General features: G+C 46.2%; 1 protein-coding gene across 3 annotated transcripts in view; it reads right to left on the reverse strand.

Moving 5' to 3' along the window:
- CNOT6 (CCR4-NOT transcription complex subunit 6) overlaps positions 1-26,245 on the reverse strand; it is a 119,444-nt gene that overhangs the window by 77,772 nt on the left and 15,427 nt on the right. For 2 of the 3 annotated variants that reach the window (XM_030210959.1, XM_030210958.1), the window contains exon 2: positions 17,362-17,475. In XM_030210959.1, coding sequence (XP_030066819.1) covers positions 17,362-17,475 — 114 coding nt within the window. Of the gene's footprint in view, positions 1-3,721; positions 3,726-17,361; positions 17,476-26,245 lie in introns of those variants that run through there. The other variant, XM_030210960.1, reaches the window with a different exon arrangement.

A 26,245-nucleotide genomic window follows, 5' to 3' on the forward strand; every position in this document is an offset into this window, starting at 1 on the left:
CTTTGCTCGGGAAGAAACACATAGCCTGAGGCTGTGTCGAACCTGGCCCCCAAATATTCTAGAGATTGCAAGGGGGTCAGGTAACTTTTGGCTATATTGACGACCCAGCCCAGAGATTGAAGGACTGAAACCACTCTGGCTGTAGCTAGATGACTCTCTTTTTCTGAGTCTGCTCTGATGAGCCACTCGTCTAGGTACGGGTGAACCCGGATACCCTTTCGCCTGAGAAAGGCAGCTACTACCACCATTACCTTGGAGAAGGTTCGGGAAGCTGTGGCGAGGCCAAAAGGCAAGGCCCGAAACTCAAATGTTTTCCCAACACCACAAACTGTAGAAACTTCTGGTGCGGGGGTCAAATTGGTATGTGCAAGTAAGCTTCTTTCAGGTCCAGAGACGTGAGAAACTCTCCTGGCTATACCGCCGCAATGACGGAGCGCAGGGTTTCCATGTGAAAATGCCGCACTCTTAAGGACCTGTTTAGCTCTTTTAAGTCCAGGATCGGGCGAAAAGACCAGCCTTTTCGTGGCACCACAAAGTAAATGGAGTAGCGGCCTAGACCTTGTTCGGCGGGAGGCACCGGGGTCACAGCCCCTATCCGGCACAGACTGTGCAAAGGCTCCTCTACCGCTGCCCGTTTGGCGGCAGAACCGCATCGGGACTCCACAAACACATCTCTCACCAGGGCATCGAATTCTATTCGGTATCCGTCTCTGATCAGGTCCAAGACCCACTGATCTGCGGAGATTTTGGCCCACTCCTCGAAAAAGAGGGAAGTCTTCCTCCGATGACAGGAAATGAGGGGGGGGGGTGCACCATCATTGACAGGGTCACCCCTGAACTCCAGGCCTTGAACCGGCAGCTGCGGAATGTTTGCCCGAGCGAAAGGAGTTTCTCTGCTGAAAGCGGGCACGCGAAGTGAACCCAGCAGCACGCCCCGGGCGGTACCTTCTAGCTTGATGGAAGCGAGGTCTGTAAGAGGAGCGGACCGCCTGACCCTTGGAGGAAGGCTTCGGCATATCTTCGGGCAAGCGCTGAGGTTTGGAATCCCCCAGGCCTTTAACAATGTTTTCCAGCTCCTCACCAAACAGAAGGCCTTGAAAGGGCAACTTCACCAACCTTTGCTTAGAGGCCATGTCCACCGCCCAATGTCGTAGCCAAAGAGTGCGGTGAGTCGCCACTGCTACAGCCATTTGTTTAGCCGAAGCTCTGACCATATCATAAAGGGCGTCAGCCAAAAAGGACAAGGCCGACTCCATCCGCGGAGCCACTTCAGATAAGGTCTCCGCTCCATCACCGGTCTGTTCCACTGCCTGCTGTAACCAAGCCAGGCAGGCTCTAGCAGCATAACAACTGCATGCAGACGCCCGAACAGTGAGACCTGCCAAATCAAAGGACCGCTTCAGAGCTGAATCAAGCCTGCGGTCTTGAATATCCTTCAGGGCAACACCTCCTTCAACAGGGAGGGTAGTTCTCTTTGTCTTAGCCATGACTAGGGCATCCACTTTAGGCATTGCAAAGCAAGCCAAATGTTCCTCACTCAGAGGGTATAATTGCCCCATAGCCCTGGCAACCTTCAAAGGTCCCTCAGGGTCAGCCCATTGAGCCGAAAAGTGAATGATACATACCTGTAGCAGGTGTTCTCCAAGGACAGCAGGCTGATTGTTCTCACGACTGGGTGACGTCCGCGGCAGCCCCCACCAACCGGAAGAAGCTTCGCGGGCGGTCAGCACGCAGGGCACGCCCACCGCGCATGCGCGGCCGTCTTCCCGCCCGTGCGCGACCGTTCCCGCCAGTTGAATGACAAGCAAAATTATGAAAACGCAACTCCAAAGGGGAGGAGGGAGGGTAGGTGAGAACAATCAGCCTGCTGTCCTCGGAGAACACCTGCTACAGGTATGTATCATTCACTTTCTCCGAGGACAAGCAGGCTGCTTGTTCTCACGACTGGGGTATCCGTAGCTCTCAGGCTCACTCAAAACAAGAACCCAGGTCAATGGAACCTCGCAACGGCGAGGGTATAACAGAAAATTGACCTACGAAGAACAACTAACAGAGTGCAGCCTGACCAGAATAAATTCGGGTCCTGGAGGGTGGAGTTGGATTTAAACCCCAAACAGATTCTGCAGCACCGACTGCCCGAACCGACTGTCGCGTCGGGTATCCTGCTGGAGGCAGTAATGTGATGTGAATGTGTGGACAGATTACCACGTCGCAGCCTTGCAGATCTCTTCAATAGTGGCTGACTTCAAGTGGGCCACTGACGCTGCCATGGCTCTATGAGCTGTGACATGACCCTCAAGAGCCAGCCCAGCCTGGGCGTAAGTGAAGGAAATGCAATCTGCTAGCCAATTGGAGATGGTGCGTTTCCAGACAGCGACCCCTAGCCTGTTAGGGTCGAAAGAAACAAACAATTGGGCGGACTGTCTGTGGGGCTGTGTCCGCTCCAAGTAGAAGGCCAATGCTCTCTTGCAGTCCAATGTGTGCAACTGACGTTCAGCAGGGCGGGTATGCGGCCTGGGGAAGAATGTTGGCAAGACAATTGACTGGTTAAGATGGAACTCAGACACCACCTTCGGCAGGAACTTTGGGTGGGTGCGGAGCACTACTCTGTTGTGATGAAATTTGGTATATGGAGCATGAGCTACCAGGGCTTGAAGCTCACTGACCCTACGAGCTGAAGTAACTGCCACCAAGAAAATGACCTTCCAGGTCAAGTACTTCAGATGGCAGGTAGTCAGTGGCTCAAAAGGAGGTTTCATCAGCTGGGTGAGGACGACGTTAAGATCCCATGACACTGCAGGAGGCTTGATAGGGGGCTTTGACAAAAGCAAGCCTCTCATGAATCGAACGACTAAAGGCTCTCCAGAGATGGCTTTACCTTCCACACGATAATGGTAAGCACTAATCGCACTAAGGTGATTCCTTACGGAGTTGGTCTTGAGGCCAGACTCTGATAAGTGCAGAAGGTATTCAAGCAGGTTCTGTGCAGGGCAAGAACGAGGTTCTAGGGCCCTGCTCTCACACCAAACGACAAACCTCCTCCACTTGAAAAAGTAACTCTTTTTAGTGGAATCCTTCCTAGAGGCAAGCAAGACACGGGAGACACCCTCAGACAGACCCAACACAGCGAAGTCTACGCCCTCAACATCCAGGCCGTGAGAGCCAGAGACTGAAGGTTGTGGTGCAGCAACGCTCCGTCGTTCTGCGAAATGAGAGTCGGAAAATACTCCAATCTCCACGGTTCTTCTGAGGACAACTTCAGAAGAAGAGGGAACCAGATCTGACGGGGCCAAAAGGGCGCAATCAGAATCATGGTGCCGCGGTCTTGCTTGAGCTTCAGTAAGGTCTTCCCCACCAAAGGTATGGGAGGATAAGCATACAGGAGGCCGGTCCCCCAATGAAGGAGAAAGGCATCTGACGCTAGCCTGCCGTGTGCCTGAAGTCTGGAACAGAACAGAGGCAGCTTGTGGTTGGTCTGAGAGGCGAAAAGGTCCACCGAGGGGGTGCCCCACTCTCGGAAGATCTTGCGTACCACTCTGGAATGAAGCAACCACTCGTGCGGTTGCATGACTGCTCAGTCTGTCGGCCAGACTGTTGTTTACACCTGCCAGGTATGTGGCTTGGAGGAGCATGCCGAACTGGCAAGCCCAACGCCACATCCGGACGGCTTCCTGACACAAGGGGCGAGATCCGGTGCCCCCCCTGCTTGTTGGTGTAATACATTGCAAGCTGATTGTCTGTCCGAATTTGGATAATTTGGCAGGACAGCCGATCTCTGAAAGCCTTCAGTGCGTTCCAGATCGCTCGGAGCTCCAGGAGGTTGATCTGCAAATCCTTTTCCTGGAGGGACCACAGACCCTGGGTGTGGAGCCCATCGACATGAGCTCCCCACCCCAGGCGAGATGCATCCGTTGTCAGCACTTTCGTGGGTGAGGAATTTGGAATGCACGTCCCAGGGTCAAATTGGTCCGAATGGTCCACCAGAGCAGTGAAGTGCGGCAACTGGTGGAGAGGCGGATGACATCTTCTAGATTCCCGGTGGCTTGGAACCACTGGGAAGCTAGGGTCCATTGAGCCGATCTCATGTGAAGACGAGCCATGGGAGTCACATGAACTGTGGAGGCCATATGACCCAGAAGTCTCAACATCTGCCGAGCTGTGACCTGCTGGGACGCTCTGATCTGCGAAGCCAGGGACAGGAGGTTGTTGGCCCTTGCTTCAGGAAGGAAGGCCCGAGCCGTCTGGGTATTCAGCAGAGCTCCTATGAATTCCAGAGACTGTGTTGGCTGGAGATGGGACTTTGGGTAATTTATCACAAACCCCAGGAGCTCCAGAAGTTGAATAGTGCACTGCATAGACCGGAGGGCTCCCGCCTCCGAGGTGTTCTTGACCAGCCAATCGTCGAGATATGGGAACACGTGCACTCCCAGCTTGCGTAGATATGCCGCTACCATCACGAGGCATTTTGTAAACACTCGTGGGGCAGAGGCGAGCCCAAAGGGCAGCACACAATACTAAAAGTGCCGTGCGCCCAGGCGGAATCTGAGATACTGTCTGTGAGCTGGCAGTATCGGGATGTGAGTGTATGCGTCCTTTAAATCCAGGGAACATAGCCAATCGTTTTTCCGAATCATTGGCAGAAGGGTGCCCAAGGAGAGCATCCTGAACTTTTCTTTGACCAGGAATTTGTTCAGGCCTCTCAGGTCTAGGATGGGACGCATCCCCCCTGTTTTCTTTTCCACAAGGAAGTACCCTGCCCTTCCTGCCCGGGTGGTACGGGCTCGACCGCATTGGCGCTGAGAAGGGCGGAGAGTTCCTCTGCAAGTACCTGCTTGTGATGGGAGCTGAAGGATTGAGCTCCCGGAGGACAATTTGGTGGCAGGGAGGCCAAATTCAGGGCGTATCCGCACCGCACTATTTGGAGAACCCACTGGTCGGAGGTTATGAGAGGCCACCTTTGGTGAAAAAATTTTAACCTCCCTCCGACCGGCAGATCGTCCGGTACGGACACTTTGAGGGCGGCTATGTTCCCGTGGATCCAGTCAAAAGCCCGTCCCCGGCTTTTGCTGTGGAGGCGCAGGGGGCTGCTTAGGCGCACGCTGTTGACGAGAACGAGCGCGCTGGGGCTGTCCCTGTGCCTGACGAGGCCTTCGGGCCGGCTGGGTGTACCTACGCTTGGCAAAAGATTAGGGCACAGCCTGCCGGGCCCGGGAAAAACGTCCACCTGCTGAGGTGGGTGCTGAAGGCGCCCGGTGGGACAGCTTGTTGAGGGCGGTTTCCCGCTGATGCAGTTGGTCCACCAGCTGCTCGACCTTCTCACCAAAGATATTATCCCCCCGGCAAGGGACGTCGGCCAGTCTCTGCTGGGTGCGGTTGTCCAGGTCAGAGGCACGCAGCCATGAGAGCCTGCGCATCACTATACCTTGGGCCGCAGCACGAGATGCCATGTCACAGGTGTCATAGATACCCCTGGACAGGAACTTTCTGCACGCCTTCAGCTGCCTGACCACCTCCTGAAAAGGCCTGGACTGCTCCGGCGGGAGCTTATCAACCAGGTCCGCCAGTTGCTTCACATTGTTCCGCATGTGGATGCTCGTGTAGAGCTGGTAAGATTGGATGCGGGTCACGAGCATGGAAGATTGGTAGGCCTTCCTCCCAAACGAGTCCAGAGTGCGAGACTCCCGCCCCGGGGGCGCCTAGGCGGTATCCCTCGAACTCCGTGCCCTCTTGAGAGCAGAATCCACGACCGCCGAGTCATGAGGCAATTGGGGCCGCATTAACTCTGGATCCGAGTGAATCCTGTACTGGGACTCTGCTTTCTTGGGGATGGTGGGATTAGATAATGGTCGCATCCAGTTCCGAAGCAGTGTCTCCTTAAGGACATTGTGCAACGGCACCGTGGAGGACTCTCTAGGTGGTGATGGATAGTCGAGGACCTCGAGCATCTCAGCCCTCGGCTCATCCACAGAGACCACGGGGAAGGGAATGCAAATAGACATGTCCCTGACAAAGGAGGCAAAGGAGAGGCTCTCAGGAGGCGAGAGCTTCCTCTCTGGTGAAGGCGTGGGGTCAGAGGGAAGGCCCACAGACTCCTCTGAGGAGAAATATCTGGGGTCCTCCTCTTCCCCCCACGAGGCCTCTTCCTCGGTATCGGACATAAGCTCATGCAGCTGAGTCCTCAACCGGGCCCAGCTCGACGTCGAGGCACCGAGGCCTCTGTGTCGAGCGGTGGACTCCCGCGCCGGCGGGGACGTAGCTCCCTCCATCGACGTCGACGGGGACTCCACCTGCGTGGTGGTCAAGACCAGCGCCGCAAGCGGCGGCGGTGTCGAAGGCCTCGGCACCGGGCTAGAGCTCGCCGGCGCCACAGTCAACGGCGCCGAGGGCGCAAGCACCCCCGGCGCCGGCACAGCCTGGCGCATCAGCCCTTCCAGGATCCCCGGAACGATGGCTCGGAGGCACTCGTCCAGGCCCGCTGTCAGGAAAGAGGGGGGGGGGGCCAGTAGAGGCGTCGGTGCCGGAAGCTGCTCGGGTCCAGGAGACTGCACCGAAGTGCTGGGGCCCTGACGCGTCGGTACCTCCACTACCGAGGGGGACCTTTCCTCTCGACGCGGACGCTTCGGCGTCGATTCCTCTCCGGCACCGAGGTCCAGGCGCACCGATGGGGACCGATGACGGTGCTTCTTTTGTTTCTTGCGATGCCCGTCATCGGCGCCAGGTGGAACGGAGGAGGAGGAGGTCGATCCCCCTCGGTCTCGAGGGGCCGGGTCGGACAGGGTTCGGTCCCGAGGGCCATGAGCAGAGGGAGTGACCGGGGCCGATTGCCCACGCGGCCTCTCACCCCTACCGTCACTGGAGGACTGGCGGGCCGACGGGACCTGTACTCCTGGGGTCGATGCCATCTGTGCCGATTTCGCGGACACCGGTACCGGTACCGAAGAACCGGCCGTCGATACCGATGAGGTCGACGGGCTGGCGCAAGTTCCAAAAAGACGGTCCCGAAGAACTTGCCTCGTAACCTGAGTCCGTTTCCGGAGACCAAGACACAAAGAACACGACTTGATATTGTGCTCCGGCCCGAGGCACTGGAGGCACCAAGCGTGGGTGTCGGTCTGCGAGATAGGCCGGCCGCACCGACCACACTTCTTAAATCCACTCGGGACCTTCGAGGACATCGACGGAAAAATCGCGTCAGCGAAGTTAAAGTCGTCGATGGTGGCGGTAAATCACACCTCGAAAAATAAAGCGACCGCGCGGCCACAAGGCCGCAATGCGACGCCCCCGCTAGAAAACGAGGGAAAAATTCAGCGCGTTCTCTTCCTTTTTTTTTTTTTTTTTTAAGAAAGGGAAAAGGTTTGAAGCGCGCGGCAACAAAAAAACAAAAAATAAGCAAATTCGTGGACAACGCGACGGTTTTCCGGGGCTGACTAAGAGAGAGCGGCGACGCACGACTCTCTCCAGTGCGGAAAAGAAAAGACTGGCGGGAACGGTCGCGCACGGGCGGGAAGACGGCTGCGCATGCGCGGTGGGCGTGCCCTGCGTGCGGACCGCCCGCGAAGCTTCTTCCGGTTGGTGGGGGCTGCCGCAGACGTCACCCAGTCATGAGAACAAGCAGCCTGCTTGTCCTCGGAGAATAAGCTCTTGGATGGAGTCATGCAAAGGAAAAGCTCGAGCAGGCTTTCTGGTACTAGCCATTCTTGGATTAACAGAGGAGGCTGTGCCACTCCCAGGATCTTCAATCGAGAGGGCTTGTAAGGCATCTGAAATAAGTGCTGGCAGCTCCTCGCGGTGGAGAATCCTCACCGCAGACGGATCATCAAGCTCCTGTGGCAATTCTCCACCCGACTCTGGCTCCTCAGCCCAAGAAGTTCTGCCAGACCCCTCACAGCCCGACCACAGGGGGGGGGGGGGAGGGGGGCCACACTCAGAAGGGGAATTAGCCCTTCTGCGTTTATCAGGAGGATAAGAAACAGGCAAAGCCAACTCCAAAAGGCTAGGATCCACCGGGGGGCAGGCAGAGGGTCCGAAGAACCCTGTGGAAGAGCTCTTTTAAGCATGTACGCCCTATGCAGCATTAAAACAAAATCAGGGGAGAAAACCACTCCCTGACCGCCCAGATCCTGCCCAGGGCTATCAGCTCTATTATTAGCCTCACTCAGAGGACCCCCCCCCCCCCCCGGATTCAGGGCTCTCCGTCGAATGGAGGCCACGCCATGTGGAAAATCCAAAATGGCATCCGCTGCCAGCTCAGACCGCAAAAGATCGCTGCTCGCCATGCTCGGGCCGGCTCTACCGTCTGTACAGCACAAATTAAAGAGCCCCCCTGCTGATTTGTGCTTGCCACATTTAGAACAGCGCTTTACAGTCTCCTCAGCCATCGCCGAAAACGGCGGTAAAATTAAAAAATGGCAGTTCGCGCCAAAAACGCCCTGATCGAGGGCCCACCCCGGAGGAGTCAGAAAACACTCTTACCTCACTAGACCGAGTATCACAGCTCCAGTCCTGCAGAAGAATCTCAAGAAAAAAACCTCTTTTCCAAGACCGCTGCAGTAAAGCAAGACGCGACTTTAATTATATTTTTTTTTAACGCTGTGAGGAAAGCAGAGGCAAAAGAGGTAAATAAACACACTCCAGATGCTTAGATAAGTGGGAAAGGCAGGGAAAGGTGAACCAATGTGCCTGCATCCATTGAGTGGGAAAGGACAGGGAAAAGCAAGCTAATATGTCCACATCCACAGGGGCATAGGTAAGGCAGGGAAAGGGCTGACCTCTGTGCCTTCAAAGTGAAGCTGCTATAGCCTCTAACACCCCGGCTAACAACTGGCAAGCCAGGAGCCACCCCCAGGCAGATTTTTTTTTCCCAATTTAAAGTTTTATTCAACATTATAAGGATTATACAATACACATATTCGTGTAGCTTCTAGGCTACCATTTCTCATACAAAACAAAACCCACAACTTCAACCAATATCCAACATTATATTATTTTCATCCCCTTCCTCCCCACTCCCCCCCCCCCCCCCCTTGTCATGGCTCTCACTCCTGCTTTTCCTTATCAGTGGTCCATAGGCCTTTTAAATGAGACCATTCTGTTGCATCCGGTTTATACCTCCCGTTCCTCCGATCCGTCAACTTTTCTAATTCTAATGTCTGAGTCCTCATTTTCCAGTCTTGGCTAGAAGGTCCCATCTGCTGCTTCCAATGGGCAGCAATCTCCAACTTAGTTGAGGCCAAACAAATTCTTTTCACTCTCCTCTGCCATTTTTGCCCCCTTTTATTTCCCCAGCCCAAAAGACACCATTTTGGGTCCTTTGGAAATTGAGAGTCCAAGAGGAGTGTCATTTGAGTAACTACTTCATCCCAGAAGGGTTGCAGTGTTGGACAAGTCCACCAAATATGTATAAAACTTCCCCGTTCCGTTGCACATCTCCAGCAACGGTCAGAAGCTTTAGGGAACATATTTTTCACCCGATCCAGCGTATAATACCACCGGCTTAAAACCTTGTATGCATTCTCTTTTATTAGAATACAAACTGAGGCTTTTTTAACCTCCTGGCACACTCGCTCCCATTCTTTCAAACTCAGTTCACCATTCAGATCCCTTTCCCATGCTTTCATGTAATTTAGTCAACGTGTCCCCCCTAAGATATCTGTATATCTTAGAAATTCCCTTCTTCCCGTGCTTCGAAGTCACCCATAGATTTTCCATCGTTTCCCGTTCCCTTGGGTCAGATTGCAGCCACCCTTGGCCTCTCATGTAATGGCTAACCTGCATGTATGCATAGTAATCTTTCTTTGGGAGATCATACTTCCTTTGCAGCTTCCCAAATTCTCGTAAGTGCCCGTCTGATAAGAAATCTCGGAATGTCCGCAATCCCTTCTTATATCATCCTCGAAATACTCCCCCCTCCCGCCCTGCCGGAAACTCAGCCTCCTGGACAACACAGGCTAATGTGGAGGTATTAACCTCTCGTTTAAATTTACATTTCATGGCATCCCACATTCTAAGTGTACTACAAATGGGCTTGTTGCTTGTCGGTTGGGGGAAAACATCTTGCCGGAACCCCACAAACCTCCCTCTAGATTACATTGGGGTTCTAAATTCTGTTCTAGAATTGCCACCTGCGACTTTTGTTTCTTACTCCATTCTGCAATCATCTAACTGTGCCGCTTGATAATACCATGTGATATTTGGTAGCCCTCTCCCCCCCTCATCCACCCCCCTCCACATTATTTTTTTCGATAGTCTAGCCTGTTCCCCACCCCCCCTCCCCCCCCATATAAATTTTGAAATGTCTTTTTGCATTTTGTTCAGTGCTCCAGCTGGTATTTCCACTGGCAAGGTTTGAAAGAGGAACAACATCCTTGGGATTAAATTCATCTTGGCTACCGCTATTCTACCCCACCAAGATAACAGTCCATTTTTCCACCTACTTATATTTGTCCGGATTTCCCTAAACAGTGGTTCATAATTCAACCCATATAGACGTAGCAGATCCCTTGGGAGATGAATGCCCAAATATTTAAAACTGGTCTGTACCTTTTTAAAAGGGAAATCCCGCAACCTCTCTTCCAGCTCTTCTGCGGTACCTACTATTCCCATCAATTCAGATTTATCATAATTGACTTTAAACCCTGACACCTCACCAAAAGTTCTAATTTCACTACTAATATGGGTTAGTGTTTCTCCTGGATTTTTCACGTAAAAGAGGATATTGTCCGCGAACAAGGCTATCTTATGTTGCCTACCCCCTATGCTAATCCCTTCAATAAGCTCCAAGTCTCTAACCTTTTGCGCAAATGGCTCAATCGCCATAGCAAACAATAGAGGCGAAAGTGGGCAACCCTGCCGAGTACCCCTTTGTATACTCACAGATTGTGAGAATCCACCATTTACTTTTATCTGTGCTACCGGAGCACCATATAACCCCTTAAGCCATTTTAGAATACCCGGGCCGAATCCCATTTTCTCCAACACCTCCCATAGATAATTCCACTCAACTCAATCAAATGCTTTCTCCGCGTCGGTTGTTAAGAGCGCAGAAGATTCACCCCGCCGTTGGGCTTCTCAAATAATATTTAAGGACCTCCTAATATTGTCTGCTACTTGACGTTGTGGGATAAATCTGGACTGATCTTCATGAATCAACTGAGGCAATATTTTATCTGATCCGCAATAACTTTGGCCAAGATTTTGATATCCAGATTTATGAGGGAGATTGGTCTGTAGGAATCACAAAGCGTAGGGTCCCTCCCTGGCATAGGGATCACCGAGATCCCAGCCATATACATACTTGCCGGGAGCCTTCCAGATTTGAAACAGTCATTGCCTACCCGCACCGAGAGAGGACCTAGCACCTCCCCTAATAATTTGTAAAATTTTGCCGTATACCCATCTAATCCGGGTGCTTTCCCCCCTTTCATACCTTTGATGACGTGTTACTTCCTCTAAAGTTATGGGTTTATCTAGATGAACGTTTTGCATCTCAGTTAGTTGTTGAAGGCCCAGCCCTGTTAGATATTCTCGTATCTCAGCTACAGACACTGTGGTTTCTTTAGCATACAGTGGTGGAAATAAGTATTTGATCCCTTGCTGATTTTGTAAGTTTGCCCACTGACAAAGACATGAGCAGCCCATAATTGAAGGGTAGGTTATTGGTAACAGTGAGAGATAGCACATCACAAATTAAATCCGGAAAATCACATTGTGGAAAGTATATGAATTTATTTGCATTCTGCAGAGGGAAATAAGTATTTGATCCCCCACCAACCAGTAAGAGATCTGGCCCCTACAGACCAGGTAGATGCTCCAAATCAACTCGTTACCTGCATGACAGACAGCTGTCGGCAATGGTCACCTGTATGAAAGACACCTGTCCACAGACTCAGTGAATCAGTCAGACTCTAACCTCTACAAAATGGCCAAGAGCAAGGAGCTGTCTAAGGATGTCAGGGACAAGATCATACACCTGCACAAGGCTGGAATGGGCTACAAAACCATCTGTAAGACGCTGGGCGAGAAGGAGACAACTGTTGGTGCCATAGTAAGAAAATGGAAGAAGTACAAAATGACTGTCAATCGACAAAGATCTGGGGCTCCACGCAAAATCTCACCTCGTGGGGTATCCTTGATCATGAGGAAGGTTAGAAATCAGCCTACAACTACAAGGGGGGAACTTGTCAATGATCTCAAGGCAGCTGGGACCACTGTCACCACGAAAACCATTGGTAACACATTACGACATAACGGATTGCAATCCTGCAGTGCCCGCAAGGTCCCCCTGCTCCAGAAGGCACATGTGACGGCCCGTCTGAAGTTTGCCAGTGAACACCTGGATGATGCCGAGAGTGATTGGGAGAAGGTGCTGTGGTCAGATGAGACAAAAATTGAGCTCTTTGGCATGAACTCAACTCGCCGTGTTTGGAGGAAGAGAAATGCTGCCTATGACCCAAAGAACACCGTCCCCACTGTCAAGCATGGAGATGGAAATGTTATGTTTTGGGGGTGTTTCTCTGCTAAGGGCACAGGACTACTTCACCGCATCAATGGGAGAATGGATGGGGCCATGTACCGTACAATTCTGAGTGACAACCTCCTTCCCTCCGCCAGGGCCTTAAAAATGGGTCGTGGCTGGGTCTTCCAGCACGACAATGACCCAAAACATACAGCCAAGGCAACAAAGGAGTGGCTCAGGAAGAAGCACATTAGGGTCATGGAGTGGCCTAGCCAGTCACCAGACCTTAATCCCATTGAAAACTTATGGAGGGAGCTGAAGCTGCGAGTTGCCAAGCGACAGCCCAGAACTCTTAATGATTTAGAGATGATCTGCAAAGAGGAGTGGACCAAAATTCCTCCTGACATGTGTGCAAACCTCATCATCAACTACAGAAGACGTCTGACCGCTGTGCTTGCCAACAAGGGTTTTGCCATCAAGTATTAGGTCTTGTTTGCCAGAGGGATTAAATACTTATTTCCCTCTGCAGAATGCAAATAAATTCATATACTTTCCACAATGTGATTTTCCGGATTTAATTTGTGATGTGCTATCTCTCACTGTTACCAATAACCTACCCTTCAATTATGGGCTGCTCATGTCTTTGTCAGTGGGCAAACTTACAAAATCAGCAAGGGATCAAATACTTATTTCCACCACTGTATAAAGCTGAATAATATTGTGCAAACCTGTCCCTAATATCCTTATCTTGATGTAACATCTGATCTCCTCTGCCTTTTAATTTTGTAATCATATAGCTCACTCGCCGCTGACGTAACAAGCGTGTTGCATCCTCCCTGCTTTGTTACTGAATTCAAAAAATTTTTGCTTAATTAATTTTCTTTGAAATTCCATCTGTCTAAGTTGTATTTGCTGCAGCTCCCTCTACATTCCTTCAACTCCTGAAATATAGATTGTCCTCCCCCCCCCTTTGATGCTGGGCCTCCAAAGTGGCTAATCTCTGTCTCACTCTCAATTCTTGTACTTGTCTCTCTCTTTCCCTTTGGGTTCCCTTTTTAATCAAGTGCCCTCTCAACACATCTTTAAGCGCATCCCATAGGGTTCCTTCACCAACATCCCCCGTGTCATTATGGAGCAGGTAATCTTGTATCACCTCCTTTAAGTTCTCACAAGTTTCAGCCTCATCTAACAATGACTTATTCAGTCTCCAATATGTACTACACTTTGCCCTCCCTAATCCCTTCCAAGTGGTCCATACTGGAGCATGATCAGACATGTATATTCCCAATGGAAGAGTCCATCAACTCCCCCCACGTTGCGGGTACACCAGATCATGTCTATTCTCGTGTAAGTTTTTTGCGCATGTGAGTAGAAAGAGTAGGTGTGTTGCCCAGGGTGCTGAATCCTCCAGGGGTCAATAAGATCCAGATCTCTAAACAATCTTGTTAATTTAGCCTTATTCGCCCGTCTATTTCCTTGTGCCCCCTTCGAGTGATCTAAATCCGACACTGTCAGGTTAAAATCCCCACCTATAATTACATCCCCAGCTACAAACTGTATTGATTCCAACCTCAGTGCCTCAAAAAAGTCTCCTTGCTTCTCATTTGGCACATATATGTTCACAATTGTAATTGGTTGGTTATTTATGGTGCCTTTAATAGCTATACATCTCCCTTGGTTTTCCATATAAGTGTCTTCATGCACAAGTGGGACCCTTTCATTAATGTATATTACTAATCCCCCCTTCTTCCCTCCCCTGGGGTCAGCAAGAATAAAATTTTTGCCCAATTGCCTAAATTGAAGTAGTCATGTATCTTTCTTTTGAACATGTGTTTCCTGTAACATAACTATGTCCCACTGAAATTTTTGAATCTCCCGAACTATGATATTACGTTTCTCTGGCGTGTTAAGGCCATTGACATTCCATGAGCCTACAGTTGCCCCCCCCACCCCCCTGTGTTCCCCTGTAACTGGCCGCCACCCCTCGCTGCCAGCTCTGTCCCTAAGAAAGTGTCTCTCCGTTGGGGTCACTATCCCCTATTTGTTCCCCGTCCCCCTTATTACAATTCTCCAATCATACAGTGCAATTCCCCACACATTGACGCTTATTATAACAGTGCACATTTCTAAAATAGATAGCTTTTAAACTGTGTATTTATACCAACTTAAACACAGGCTCCCGCCCTCCCAGGTTGTCTGAGTTCAAGTGTCCCCCTCCAAATCTTCTCCACGCTCCTCTGTCACTGATCTCTTGTTGCTCCGTGGCCTGTGTGGTGTAATCCATCCATTGGAAGCCGTCGATGTCTCTTCTGCTCTCCCTTTAGGGGATGATACTTGTATCGCTGGTAGATCCATGCAGCTCATTGCAGCCAATATCTTCCACGCTCCCTCTGGTTTTTGCAGCTTCTGCGTTTGATTGCCCACCGTAACAATTAGCCCTCTTGGATATATCCAGCGGTAGCGCAAACCCATTTTTTGTAGGTAGCGTGTTATGTCTTTAAAGTCCTCTCTCTTTTGCAATGTGCGTTTCGCAAGATCCTGAAAAATTTGCACTTTCACATTTTGCCATAGGATCTCCCCCATTGCAAGCGCTTTTTTCCATAACTGTTCTTCAGTCTGGAAATCATGAAAGCAGACGATTATATCACGGGGGTAGTCTCCTCTTTGCGGTCCTAAGCTCCGATGTGCTCTATCAATTTTAATGTCCGCAAAAGTTTGTGATTCTTGATTCTCTCCTTCTTGGGAGAGGATGAAGCTGCTGATATCTTGTACTACTTTAACCACATCTTTGTATTGTCCCTCTTCAGGGATTCCTTTAATCCTCAGATTACAACGTCTGGACCAGTTCTCAAGGTCCTCTATCTGCTGTTCCAGCTCCAGTACTAGTTGTTTGTCTTTAAGCACACTTTTCTCTAGAGTCTGTAACTCTCCTGCTACAGTCTCCACATGTTCTTCAGCTTCTGCCACGTGGTTACCTATCTCTTTCACCTCGTCTCGAAGTTCTGTAACCGCTGCTTGTATGCTTTTCCTAGTGTTTATCATCTCCGCTTTCAATTCCTTGAACCAGCGGATTACTTCTCACTTTTCAACTTCCATCTCCCCAGTACTTAGCTCCTCTGGATCATATTCCGATTCTGTATCCTCCGGCGCCATTTTGTCTCCTCGTGGAGGCAGTGCTGGGCTAGCTCTATTCGCCGTTTTCGCCGATTCCGTCGCGAACTTAAACTTTGCCAGTTTTTTCTTCGCTGCCATTATCATTAGCGATTATACTCCGCTATATAATCAGGGTTGCACTTGCTTTTTATGGGGTATATTTCACTTTTTGCCTCACGATCCCGCTGAGCTCAGCTATTAAGCTTCCATCTGCAACGGTGACGTCACTTCCTCTCCCCCAGGCAGATTTTTGATGGAGCTCGAAGAAGCTGCAGCCACCCTGCTTGGGGAGATAGAGAATACTGAAGAGGCAGTGGAGCTAGCTGGCCATGAGGCACTGTGAAAAATTGAGTGCTATCTCCCCCTGCTGGTTGATGGACACAACCCATACATAATGGCTTCATCTGCTTGATGACAAGGAATTTATTTATTTTAATGGCTACATGCTAATTTCCTCATTAGTGTGTCTAGCACGACTTACCGCCAGGAGCTGCACTACCCAATTACTGCAGGCACGCCTACTCTCTGCCCCAACACACCTCCCATGACAAAAAATAAAAAATATATTTTTTACTGCAGGAATAGCGCACATTGTTGGCCAAACTACTGTGGGACGCCTCAGCACATCCTGCGGTAGTGCCCTTTTACCGCTTGGCAGGCCCTATTTAGGCCAACCGAGCCTTAGTAAAAGGGCCTCTTAGTTTGTTAATGTAGTGGGAGATTTAGCCTGCCATCACTAATGCTCAGCTCATCTCACCTGTCTCCTAAATATAGGAAGGTGTACGGGACCAGAGCACACATAAGACAAAGCAACACAGCAGTTGCAGGTGAAGGAAAAATACCTTAAATATGTTAGGTTAGGGGTCCTGTTCCATTCACAGGTAGGAGACAAAGGCAACATAAAACTAGTCCGTAAATGTAGATGTCCTCGTGTGGCCTGCTCCTGCAGAGCCACTGTGTACCTTACTACCTTCTCAGCAGAGCAACACACTACTTGTCCCTGGCCTAATTCCTCAAAGTTAGCAGTGCAGTCTCTAGCAATTACTCGGGTCAAAACTACAAAATCTGAAAGGCTTCAAGTGGAGCTGGACCTGTCTGACTACTACTACTACATCACTTCTATAGCGCTACAAGGCTATAGCAGATAGAGGCGTATGCCGTGGGGTGTCACTGCTTTCTTATGAAGGATTGCATACAATGGAGGTAGCGCATGCAAATTTCTCTCAAGGATACTTATTGTGGATATCCTGAAAACCTGACTGGCTGGGGTGTCTCCAGGACCAGGTTTGGGAACCACTGATACTTTCTGGACCATGCCCTCCTAGCTCCACCCTTGGGCAGGGCTGTAAGTTTTAAGGTGGCTCTGAGATTGTGAGTTAATGCTATCAAGGGAGAGGGGCAGCATCTTACAGACTCACTCACAGAAGCGTACAGGCGTGTAAATGCTAATTTCAATCCTGTCTCCTGGGCACACCTCTGCTCAGTTTGGATAACATTATGCACAGTCTGTACATGCACACTTTTACCTACAGATAATGTGAGCAAATTTTGAAAGAAGCAATTTCTACAAATTCACCTGTTATATGTACATGATAATTTTGAAAATTAAGCCCCTTATGTGCAGATAAGGGTCAACTGTTATGGAAATGTAATATATTTAAAGTTAATAAGATAAAATGGCCAAAATAAAATTCAATATGCATCACATTAACTATTATTCTAGAAAGGAATTCTTCCTTATTTAGTGGTCTTACCACTTATTTCAAGCTCAGCCCACTGTGATTTTTTCCCATTAGCTGCTTCTTCAGAGGACATAATTGTATACATTCTCCGTGGATCAGGGGGATCATACTTTTCTTTAGGCATTCCTGTTGACATTTTAAAAAAAAAAAATTATAACAGGCATTTAAATGTTAAACAGTTTCATAACCTTAAAAATTCTAAGCTACAGATTTTCTACTCTTAAAAACTGCTCATCTCAATCAGTAATTTATTTATTTGTTGCATTTGTATCCCACCTCTTTGCTATTAAGAGTCCAAAATCTGGAAAATAGAAGTCTCAAAGTCTTTGGGATTTCTAAATAGTTTTATAATATCCTGCTTAATTATACATCGTCACCAAAGGCATATTTATAAGACATTTCCTGTTTTTTGGACTGTGCTATAAAAACCAGGTGTCAGGTCTTTGAACTTTGCTTACCAGTATCCACCATCATCTGGAAAGAAATCTTTTGTAACATGATCACCAGCTAAATTTAGCAATACAACAAAATCATCATTCCCCGATTTGACTGTAGTGGACTAATGGGAAAAAAATCAAGTTATGAATCTTGGCCGTACAGCCATTTCTTAAATAAAAAAAAAAAAGAAAGATCTACCTTTTATCAGCTGCGGTAGAAGGGGGCATCGGCACGCGTCAAAAACACTTGCCGATGCCAGCGCAGGCCCCCTTTTGCAGCAGCTTGGTAAAAGGGGCCCTAAGTTTGGGACCTATTTATTAAAAAGGTATTCTCTAATCTCATGTCTATTGGAAAAATGCTTAGTAAATGGGGTCCCAAGAATTGTCTTTTAACCTTTTTTAATAAAAAGGACAGTTTTCAATAATATTAGCCACACTACAGGAAAAAGATATTTGCTTGTAAAACAGGTCTCATTTTAAGCAGTAATAATGCACAGTTGATGCCATTCTATGGAAAATGTGCTCCTGCATGGTTACAGCACAATCTTGGTACACGGTTGAAAATTAAGCATAATTTAAGAGACTTTCGTTTCTTTTAAAGAAATCAGAGCTGCAAATTCCTGCAGGACCCTAACATACAGCACAAACGTTCCTTGACAGCAACTTACATGATTGTACATGCCTCCCTAAAATGCACATTAAAATATATATATTTTTTTTTAATTAAATTTTCTTTTTTATACTGTACTGCATTTTGCCTTGCTCTTCTTTGTCTTAGCTCCTGCAAGTGCTGCAGGTGTCCCCATTTTTTTGAAGCTGAACTCCAATGTTCACTTTTTCTTCGGGTCCTTCAGCCAGTATATTCCATTCTGCGTCCACCCACGGCCAACACTCATTAATTGTTTAAGATTTATTTTGCTTCATTCTTGGTCTTGTACAATCATTTTGTTAATTTTATTTACTGCTTTATACTAATATGTATTTTGGGTTTTTTTTGTTTGATTATTTAAAATTTTTAAAAAAGACTTTAAGTAGGGTGCTATATAACTAAATTTTTAAATCTGTTTCTAGAGAATGACATGGGGAGGGGAACAGCAGTAACCACGGGGATGGGGACAGGGGACAAACTTTGATATTTGTCCCCGTGTCATTTTCTACTTTGAAGTTTGTTAATGAATTGGACTGTTATTTATGTTTAAGTGATGCCTACAAAGATATTTTGATTTTTTTTGGAAAAACAAGCAAACATACTGGCCACAACTAGCAAAATTTGCATGTGGGATCCTGTACATCCTGCTACCAGCACATTTTCTAAGAAGACAACTAGTATTCCAGGAAGGACTGTGGAAGACAGGAGAGCTAGACTGAATCCTGAGATTGTTGATGACTTATTTATCCACAGATTTAAAAAACATAACAGTGCTTTATAAGGCATATTTTTCCCCTCTAGGGCATATAGAATGGGTTGTATTTTATACCCATGGACATTTTAACAGTGTTAATTAGGATTCCTTGGTGTAGTAGAAATCACCTATTGTTGGGGTTGGAAGGGTAGAGGGTGGTGGGGGGAAGGAGGGTTATTATAGCTGCTCATTGTTATTATTGTTCTCTATTTGTAATTTATATACAACAGTTGCACAGCATATTGTTCCTTTTTATACTTTAATAAAAAGATTTAAATATAAAATCATAAGTGTTCAAGGCTTCTGCAGATGAGGACAGAGCCCATGGGGCAGGGACGGTGACAGAACCTGTGGGGGAAAGGCGGGGATGGGGACAAAGCCTGCAGGGACAGGGTGGGGATGGAGACAGAACCTGCAGGGATGGGGATCCCTGTGTCATTCTCTTAATAGTAGATGCACAATGCAGTTCTAAGAAAGCCTTTTCAAAAAATTCTTTTTATTACCAATACACAACAAACAATGCTGGTTGGTACAAAACTGCAACAATATATACCAAATTTGACTGGGAACATAGCAGCTGACCAACATTTTTTCTGCTTTAAAATAAAAAAAACAATACTACTCTATGAATTCATTTTAACATCTTCATTTTGAAGTCTGTACTGTTGAAATGCTAGTTTAGCAAGGTCAGAGGTGAAGTGGGGAATAAGCACAACTATACAAATTTTGTCATACTACCAATAAAATATTCTGCCTGTTTTTATAATTGCTATATATAGTTTCCTATAAACCTATTTTACTTGTATACTGTTTTGTGTTGTTCACAGAAGGCAGTCTGTAAATGTTACATAACTACTATTATCCATGTTAAATGTCATGCAAGATTCCAGGACAATAGAATCCATGGTGAGTAATCTAAAGTCATTTGGTTTGCACAGAACCTCGGACAACAACGATAACATATTATTATAAGTGCACAAAAATAGAAACTTAAGTATGGTCTTCAAATCCATGCACATAGGTTATCTGTGCACGCTGCTTCTGTTAAAATGTTTTGTTACAAGTGCAAACTACAGGCATTACACAAAAATGCATTTTTTTCTGTATTCACTCCTTCCATGGCTTCCCCCAGCAGCAAGTTAGCAGACATTTCAAACATCAGTGGCACCAACTCCCACTGTGCCTCTCACTGTCCAATAACAACAGTAGCAATGGTGCCACAAGTGCTTTTTCACACACTGTCTGGTAGTAGTAGCTTAAACTGCTATATGGATTCCTCCAATTGATGTGCAACCACGTATAAGAATAGATGAACGACTGAAGGCACCTCCCCCACCCCCAACAGGCGCTCTTGCTATAGTTAAAAAAAAAAAAAAAAGCACACTAAGGGCCCTGCTTACTAAGGTGTGCTAGCATTTTTAGCATGTGCTAAAAATTAGCGCTTGCTAACCATGTAGACACCCACAGGAATATTACAGGTATCTACATGGTTAGAGCGCACTAAAAACGCTAATGCACCTCTAGCACGACTTAGTAAACAGGGCCCTTAGGTTTTAACAATGAAGTTTAGTAGTCTTACATCAAAGTTCAATAAGACTGATCGTCAATAAAACAGATTTTGTTATATATGATTAACGTAGAAGTCTAAAACTAAATTTAAATCTCCTATATTAAATTTCAAGATGTATATCAACTATGGAAAATCTGAACACAGCTCAGTTCAACTAGATCTCACCAAACTTTTATCCATCAAAATTGACTACTGTTGCTTCAAATGACATTTCTGTTGCTGCTATCCCATGGAAGAAAATTAAATATAGGCTCAAGCAGAGTTACTATGTAGAGGTCTAAAGATAAATTCAGACAATAAGAAGCCTATGCAATAATGATAAAACAATCACATTAAATAATATTAAAGGGGGTCTGGACAGATTTCCTGAAGGAAAAGTCCATTGATCGTTATTAAATTTTGGGGTTTTGCCAGGTTCTTGGGGCCTGGATTGGCCACTGTCGGAGACAGAGTGCTGGGCTTGATGGACCTTTGGTCTTTTCCCAGTGTGGCAGTGCTTATGTACTTATTTGAATCATGCTATTGGCTGGAGAAGCAGATCATATTTATAGGTAAATTGTTACTCTTTTTCTACATGTAATGTGCCCTAAAACTTACCAAGCTGCAAATTATATCATTTGAAAGATATGAATTGCTTTGTAAAATGTATTCTATGTACACTTTCTACCATCATAGTATGTGATTTTAAAAATATATAAATTGTAGAAAATGTAAAGTTGGTTCAAATCTGGTCCCACTACTACTTCCTGGGTAAAGCCGTCCTTGGCAAGAGATCCAGTTGGAGCTTCCCTCCCTCTACCAGTTTTCATTCTGGGGGAGCTCCAGTTGGACAACAGCAAAAGTGGCCTATGCATGGATATATCTGCACCATGTCAGATGTTACAGTACCTCCCCATCCCCACCCCTCTTTTTTTTGCCAATAGCGCTTTTAAATAAGAACAGATTGCAGTGAATAGCAGCAGGGTATCCAGTGATCCATGTTTCTCCACTTATTCTAGTTGCATGGTAAAACACAAGCTTATCCCAAGGCATTCCTAAAGAAATTTTACCTGGCTACAGTGGTAATTTGCTAAACTATAGGCCTGTATCGGACCTCCTTTTTTGTTCAAAAATTGTGAAGAGGGCTGTTTTTCTTCAATCGTCTTCTTTCTTGGAGAAAACCAATGTACTACATCCTTGGTCAGTCAGGTTTCCTTGAAGCCCATAGTACTGAGACAGCCTTACTGTTTTTAACCAACAAAACTGCTTTTCCTTGATTTGCTACAGTTATATCTTACTTCTTTTAGAAATGTTTGCTAAATTTGACCTCAGTACTCATCATCAAAGGCCTTCAGAACTGGCTTTAGATTGGTTTAGTTCTTATCTGGACGCTATTACTGTGGATTGAAGGTACTCTCCTACCACACTAACGTTTAGAATCCCAGAGTTCTACAGTATATTGGCTCCAATTCTTTTACAACATTTTCCTACTCTTCTGGCCATTTTAATACTGTTTTGGTATCAGCTGTTAATCTATATGCAAAATATTTTCAATTAGCTGCTATGTAATTCCCAGGTCTACCCTATTACCAGTTTATGGGGCTTTTCCTCCAGGAGCTTGCCCAAACCTTTTTTTAAGCTCATATTAACTGTTTTTACCATGTCCTCCGGCAATAAGTTTCAGAGCTTGTGTGTTGAGTGAAAAAAAAAAACTCTCTCCTATTTCTTTTAAATGTGCAAGTGTGTTAACTTTATGGAGTGTCCTCTAGTCTTTGTAGTTTTTGAAACAGTAAACAACCGATTTGCATTTACCCATTTCACTCCAGAGTTTTATAGACATATCTCCCCTCAGCTGACGAGCCTTAACTTCATTAGCCTTTCCTCGTATAAAGAGTTGTTCTATCCCCTTAATCGTTTTGCTCGTCCCTTTCCAGTTCCACTATATAATCTTTTCAGAGATATGGCAACAGAACTGCACAATACTCAAGGTGTGCTCTCATCATGGTAGGATAAAGGAATTATGATATTCTTTGCTTTATTCTCTATTCCTGTCCTAATAATTCCTAACATTGTTTACTTTATTGGCCGCAGCCACACACTAAGCAGATTTCAACTTACTGTTAGCAACCTTATAGGCTTTCTAAGCTCCGTCTACTGAAACAGTTATGGTAGTATATAATGGCAAGAAACTCAGCAAATTCCCTATTAGTGATTTGTAAGGTCCTATCTGATTCTTTCCTTGTAGTTTGGGAACTCCTACAGTTATCCAACTTATGTTATAACCTATTCTATCAAGCAGAAACTTCTATGCAATACCACTCTGTATTCCACTTTACCATGTATGTGCCTTAATGCAATACCATTTGTAATTCTTTACCCGGTAATGGTGATTGCCATTACGGCATAATGAAAGCCACATTGAGCCTGCAAATTGGTGGGAAAATGTGGGATACAAATAATAATAACAAAGACTGGAAACAACTACAAATAAAATACAAATACACTATCAGACAAACTAAAAGGACATTACAAAACCAAAATAGGACCAAACTACAAGGATACACACAAACTCTTTTCACTAGTAAACAATCTCCTAAATACTACTACGGTGACCTCCAACAACACAGACACCCCATCAGCAACCAACTTTGTAAACTACTTCAACAAAAAAATCATAAAGCTCCGACTCATGATACCCACCAATATAACGGATTACACAAATATCCTTGAATGTTTAGACCCAAAACCCGGGGAATCCCCAGCAGATCGATCATGGACCAACTTTGAGATGCTCTCACCAAATGAAATCTCATACTGGTTCGGAAAATACGCCAAATCGCAATGTAAATTAGACATTTGACCTACTAGTCTGATAGGATCCGCACCCAAACAATTCAAAACAGACCTCACAAACCACGTAAAATCACAGGCTTCAAAATGGGCTCTTTCCCACATAAAAAGGAAACATCCTACTTACTCCTATGCCGAAAGATGCTAAGAAAAGCACAATGGATCTAACCAATTACCGCCCAGTAGCATCTATTCCACTTATAACCAAACTCACGGAGGACATAGTAACGAAACAACTTACTGAATACTTAACTAAACACTCAAAATCTACACAAGTCTCAATCAGGATTTCGGACAAATCACAGCACCGAAATTGTTCTAGTGTCTGCAATGAACTCATTCAAACAAATTGCAACTGGAAACAACATACTCCTCCTACAATTCGACATGTCCAGTGCCTTTGACATGGTTAATCATGGAATACTATTACATATACTAGAATACTTCGGAGTAGAAAGCACAGTTCTCAAATGGTTCAAAGGATTCCCGACCACAAGATCATACCAAGTCACAACGAACACGGACAGATCACCCCCATGGATACCTGAATGTGGAGTCCCCCAAGGATCCCCCCTCTCACCAACTCTATTCAACCTAATGATGATACCTTTAGCCAAACTTCTAGCCAATCAAAACCTCAACCCCTACATATACGCAGATGATGTCACAATTTACATCCCGTTCAAACATGACCTAAATGAAATTACCGACGAGATCAACCAAAGCTTCCAAATAATGCATACCTGGGCAGATGCATTCCAACTAAAACTTAACGCAGAAAAAACACAATGTCTTGTACTCACCTCACAACATAACACAAAAAAACTTCTCCACCATGATCACACCATACTGTTCTCTTCCTATCTCAAAAAAATTGAAAATTCTTGGAGTCACCATTGATCAAAACCTCACTCTTGATACCCACGTGAAGAACACGACGTAAAAGTTGTTTTACTCTATGTGGAAACTCAAGAGAGTAAAACCTTTCTTCCCGAGACACATCTTCCGCACCCTGGTACAGTCAATGGTAATAAGTCATCTGGACTACTGCAACGCACTGTACGCTGGCTGCAAAGAACAGACTATCAAAAAACTCCAAACAGCTCAAAACACTGCTGCTAAACTCATATTTGAAAAAAACAAATATGAAAGTGCAAAACCCCTAAGAGAGAAACTACACTGGCTCCCACTTAAGGAACGCATTGCGTTCAAGATCTGCACGATTGTACACAAAATCATTCACGCAGAGGCCCCAAGTTACATGCTAAACCTCATGGATATACCTCCCAGAAACGCCACAAAATCATCCCGCAAATTTCTCAACTTGCACTTCCCCAGCTGTAAAGGACTAAAGTACAAGCTGATGCATGCCACTACCTTCTCTTACATGAGCACGCAGCTATGGAATGCACTACCTACAGACCTGAAAACAAATCGACGAAACAACTATCTTTCGCAAATCTTTGAAGACATACTTCTTCAATAAAGCCTACACTGAGAACATATAACCTCACTATTCCACCTCACCAACCAACTCAGTTATGAAAGCCCACCTTCTACACCTACCCTAATTACTCCCTTCTTTCTTCCTTTATGTAATCTCTGCACATCACTAACTGTATCTGATATCCTGCAACGACAATGTAATAAAACTATGTAAGCCACATTGAGCCTGCAAATAGGTGGGAAAATGTGGGATACAAATGCAATAAAATAAATAATAAAATGAAGCATAAGCTGCAGAAAATGTGTAGTCTAACAATGAAGCATCATACAATATGAGACTAACAAGAAAATCTTAAGTTTAAAGGCTATACTGCTCTTCTACCAGTTAACAGCTATAAAGCTCTACACTTTTTAAAAATTTTTACATGCTCCACTGAAAGTCATCATTTCAAGAAAGCAAACAAATGGGTGATTTAAATTTAAAAGTGAAGAACATAAGAACTGCCACACTGGGTTAGATCAAAGGCCCATCAAGCCCAGTATCTTGTCTCCAACAGCAGCCTATCCACGTCACAAGGTACATGGCAGGATCTTAAAAAGTAGATACATGCTATACTGCTTACCCACAGAGATAAGCAGTGGCTTTCCCCAGGTCTACCGTAGTAATACTTTATGAATTTTTTCTCAAGGAATTTGTTCAAACCTTTTTTCAAAGTCAGTTATCAGTTTTTACCACATCACCAGGAGCAGCTCAAGGTGAGCCAGGTGAAACATTGGCTCAGGGTGAAAAAAAACTCAAGAGCACCAAAACTTGCCTCACCAGCTCAGCCTTCACAACAGTTAAGAGCATATTTTGCTCTCACTGCTGTGCATGCACTCTTTTCTGCACAGCCACCTGCATAGCTGTGGGTTTTAAATGCAGGAACAGGCACTTCCTGTTCTCATGTTTAAACCTGAGGTAGGGTCAGCAAGCAGTGCACAGCAGTGAGAACAAAGCAACATGTCTTGCTGCTGTGCAAAGCCGAGCCAATACCAGCAGCAGGACCTGGGTGCCAGAACAACAACAACTGGCTCAGGGCACTGCAACCCCTTACGCCAGTACTACAAAAAGAATTCCAGAGCCTATCCACCCTTTTAGTGAGAATGTTTTTTTCTCTCCTACTTGTTTTAAATATACTACACTGTAGCTTCATGGCATATCCCCCTACTTT

The sequence above is a fragment of the Microcaecilia unicolor genome, chromosome 8, assembly GCF_901765095.1.
Source record: "Microcaecilia unicolor chromosome 8, aMicUni1.1, whole genome shotgun sequence".
Classification (NCBI taxonomy): Eukaryota; Metazoa; Chordata; class Amphibia; order Gymnophiona; family Siphonopidae; genus Microcaecilia; species Microcaecilia unicolor.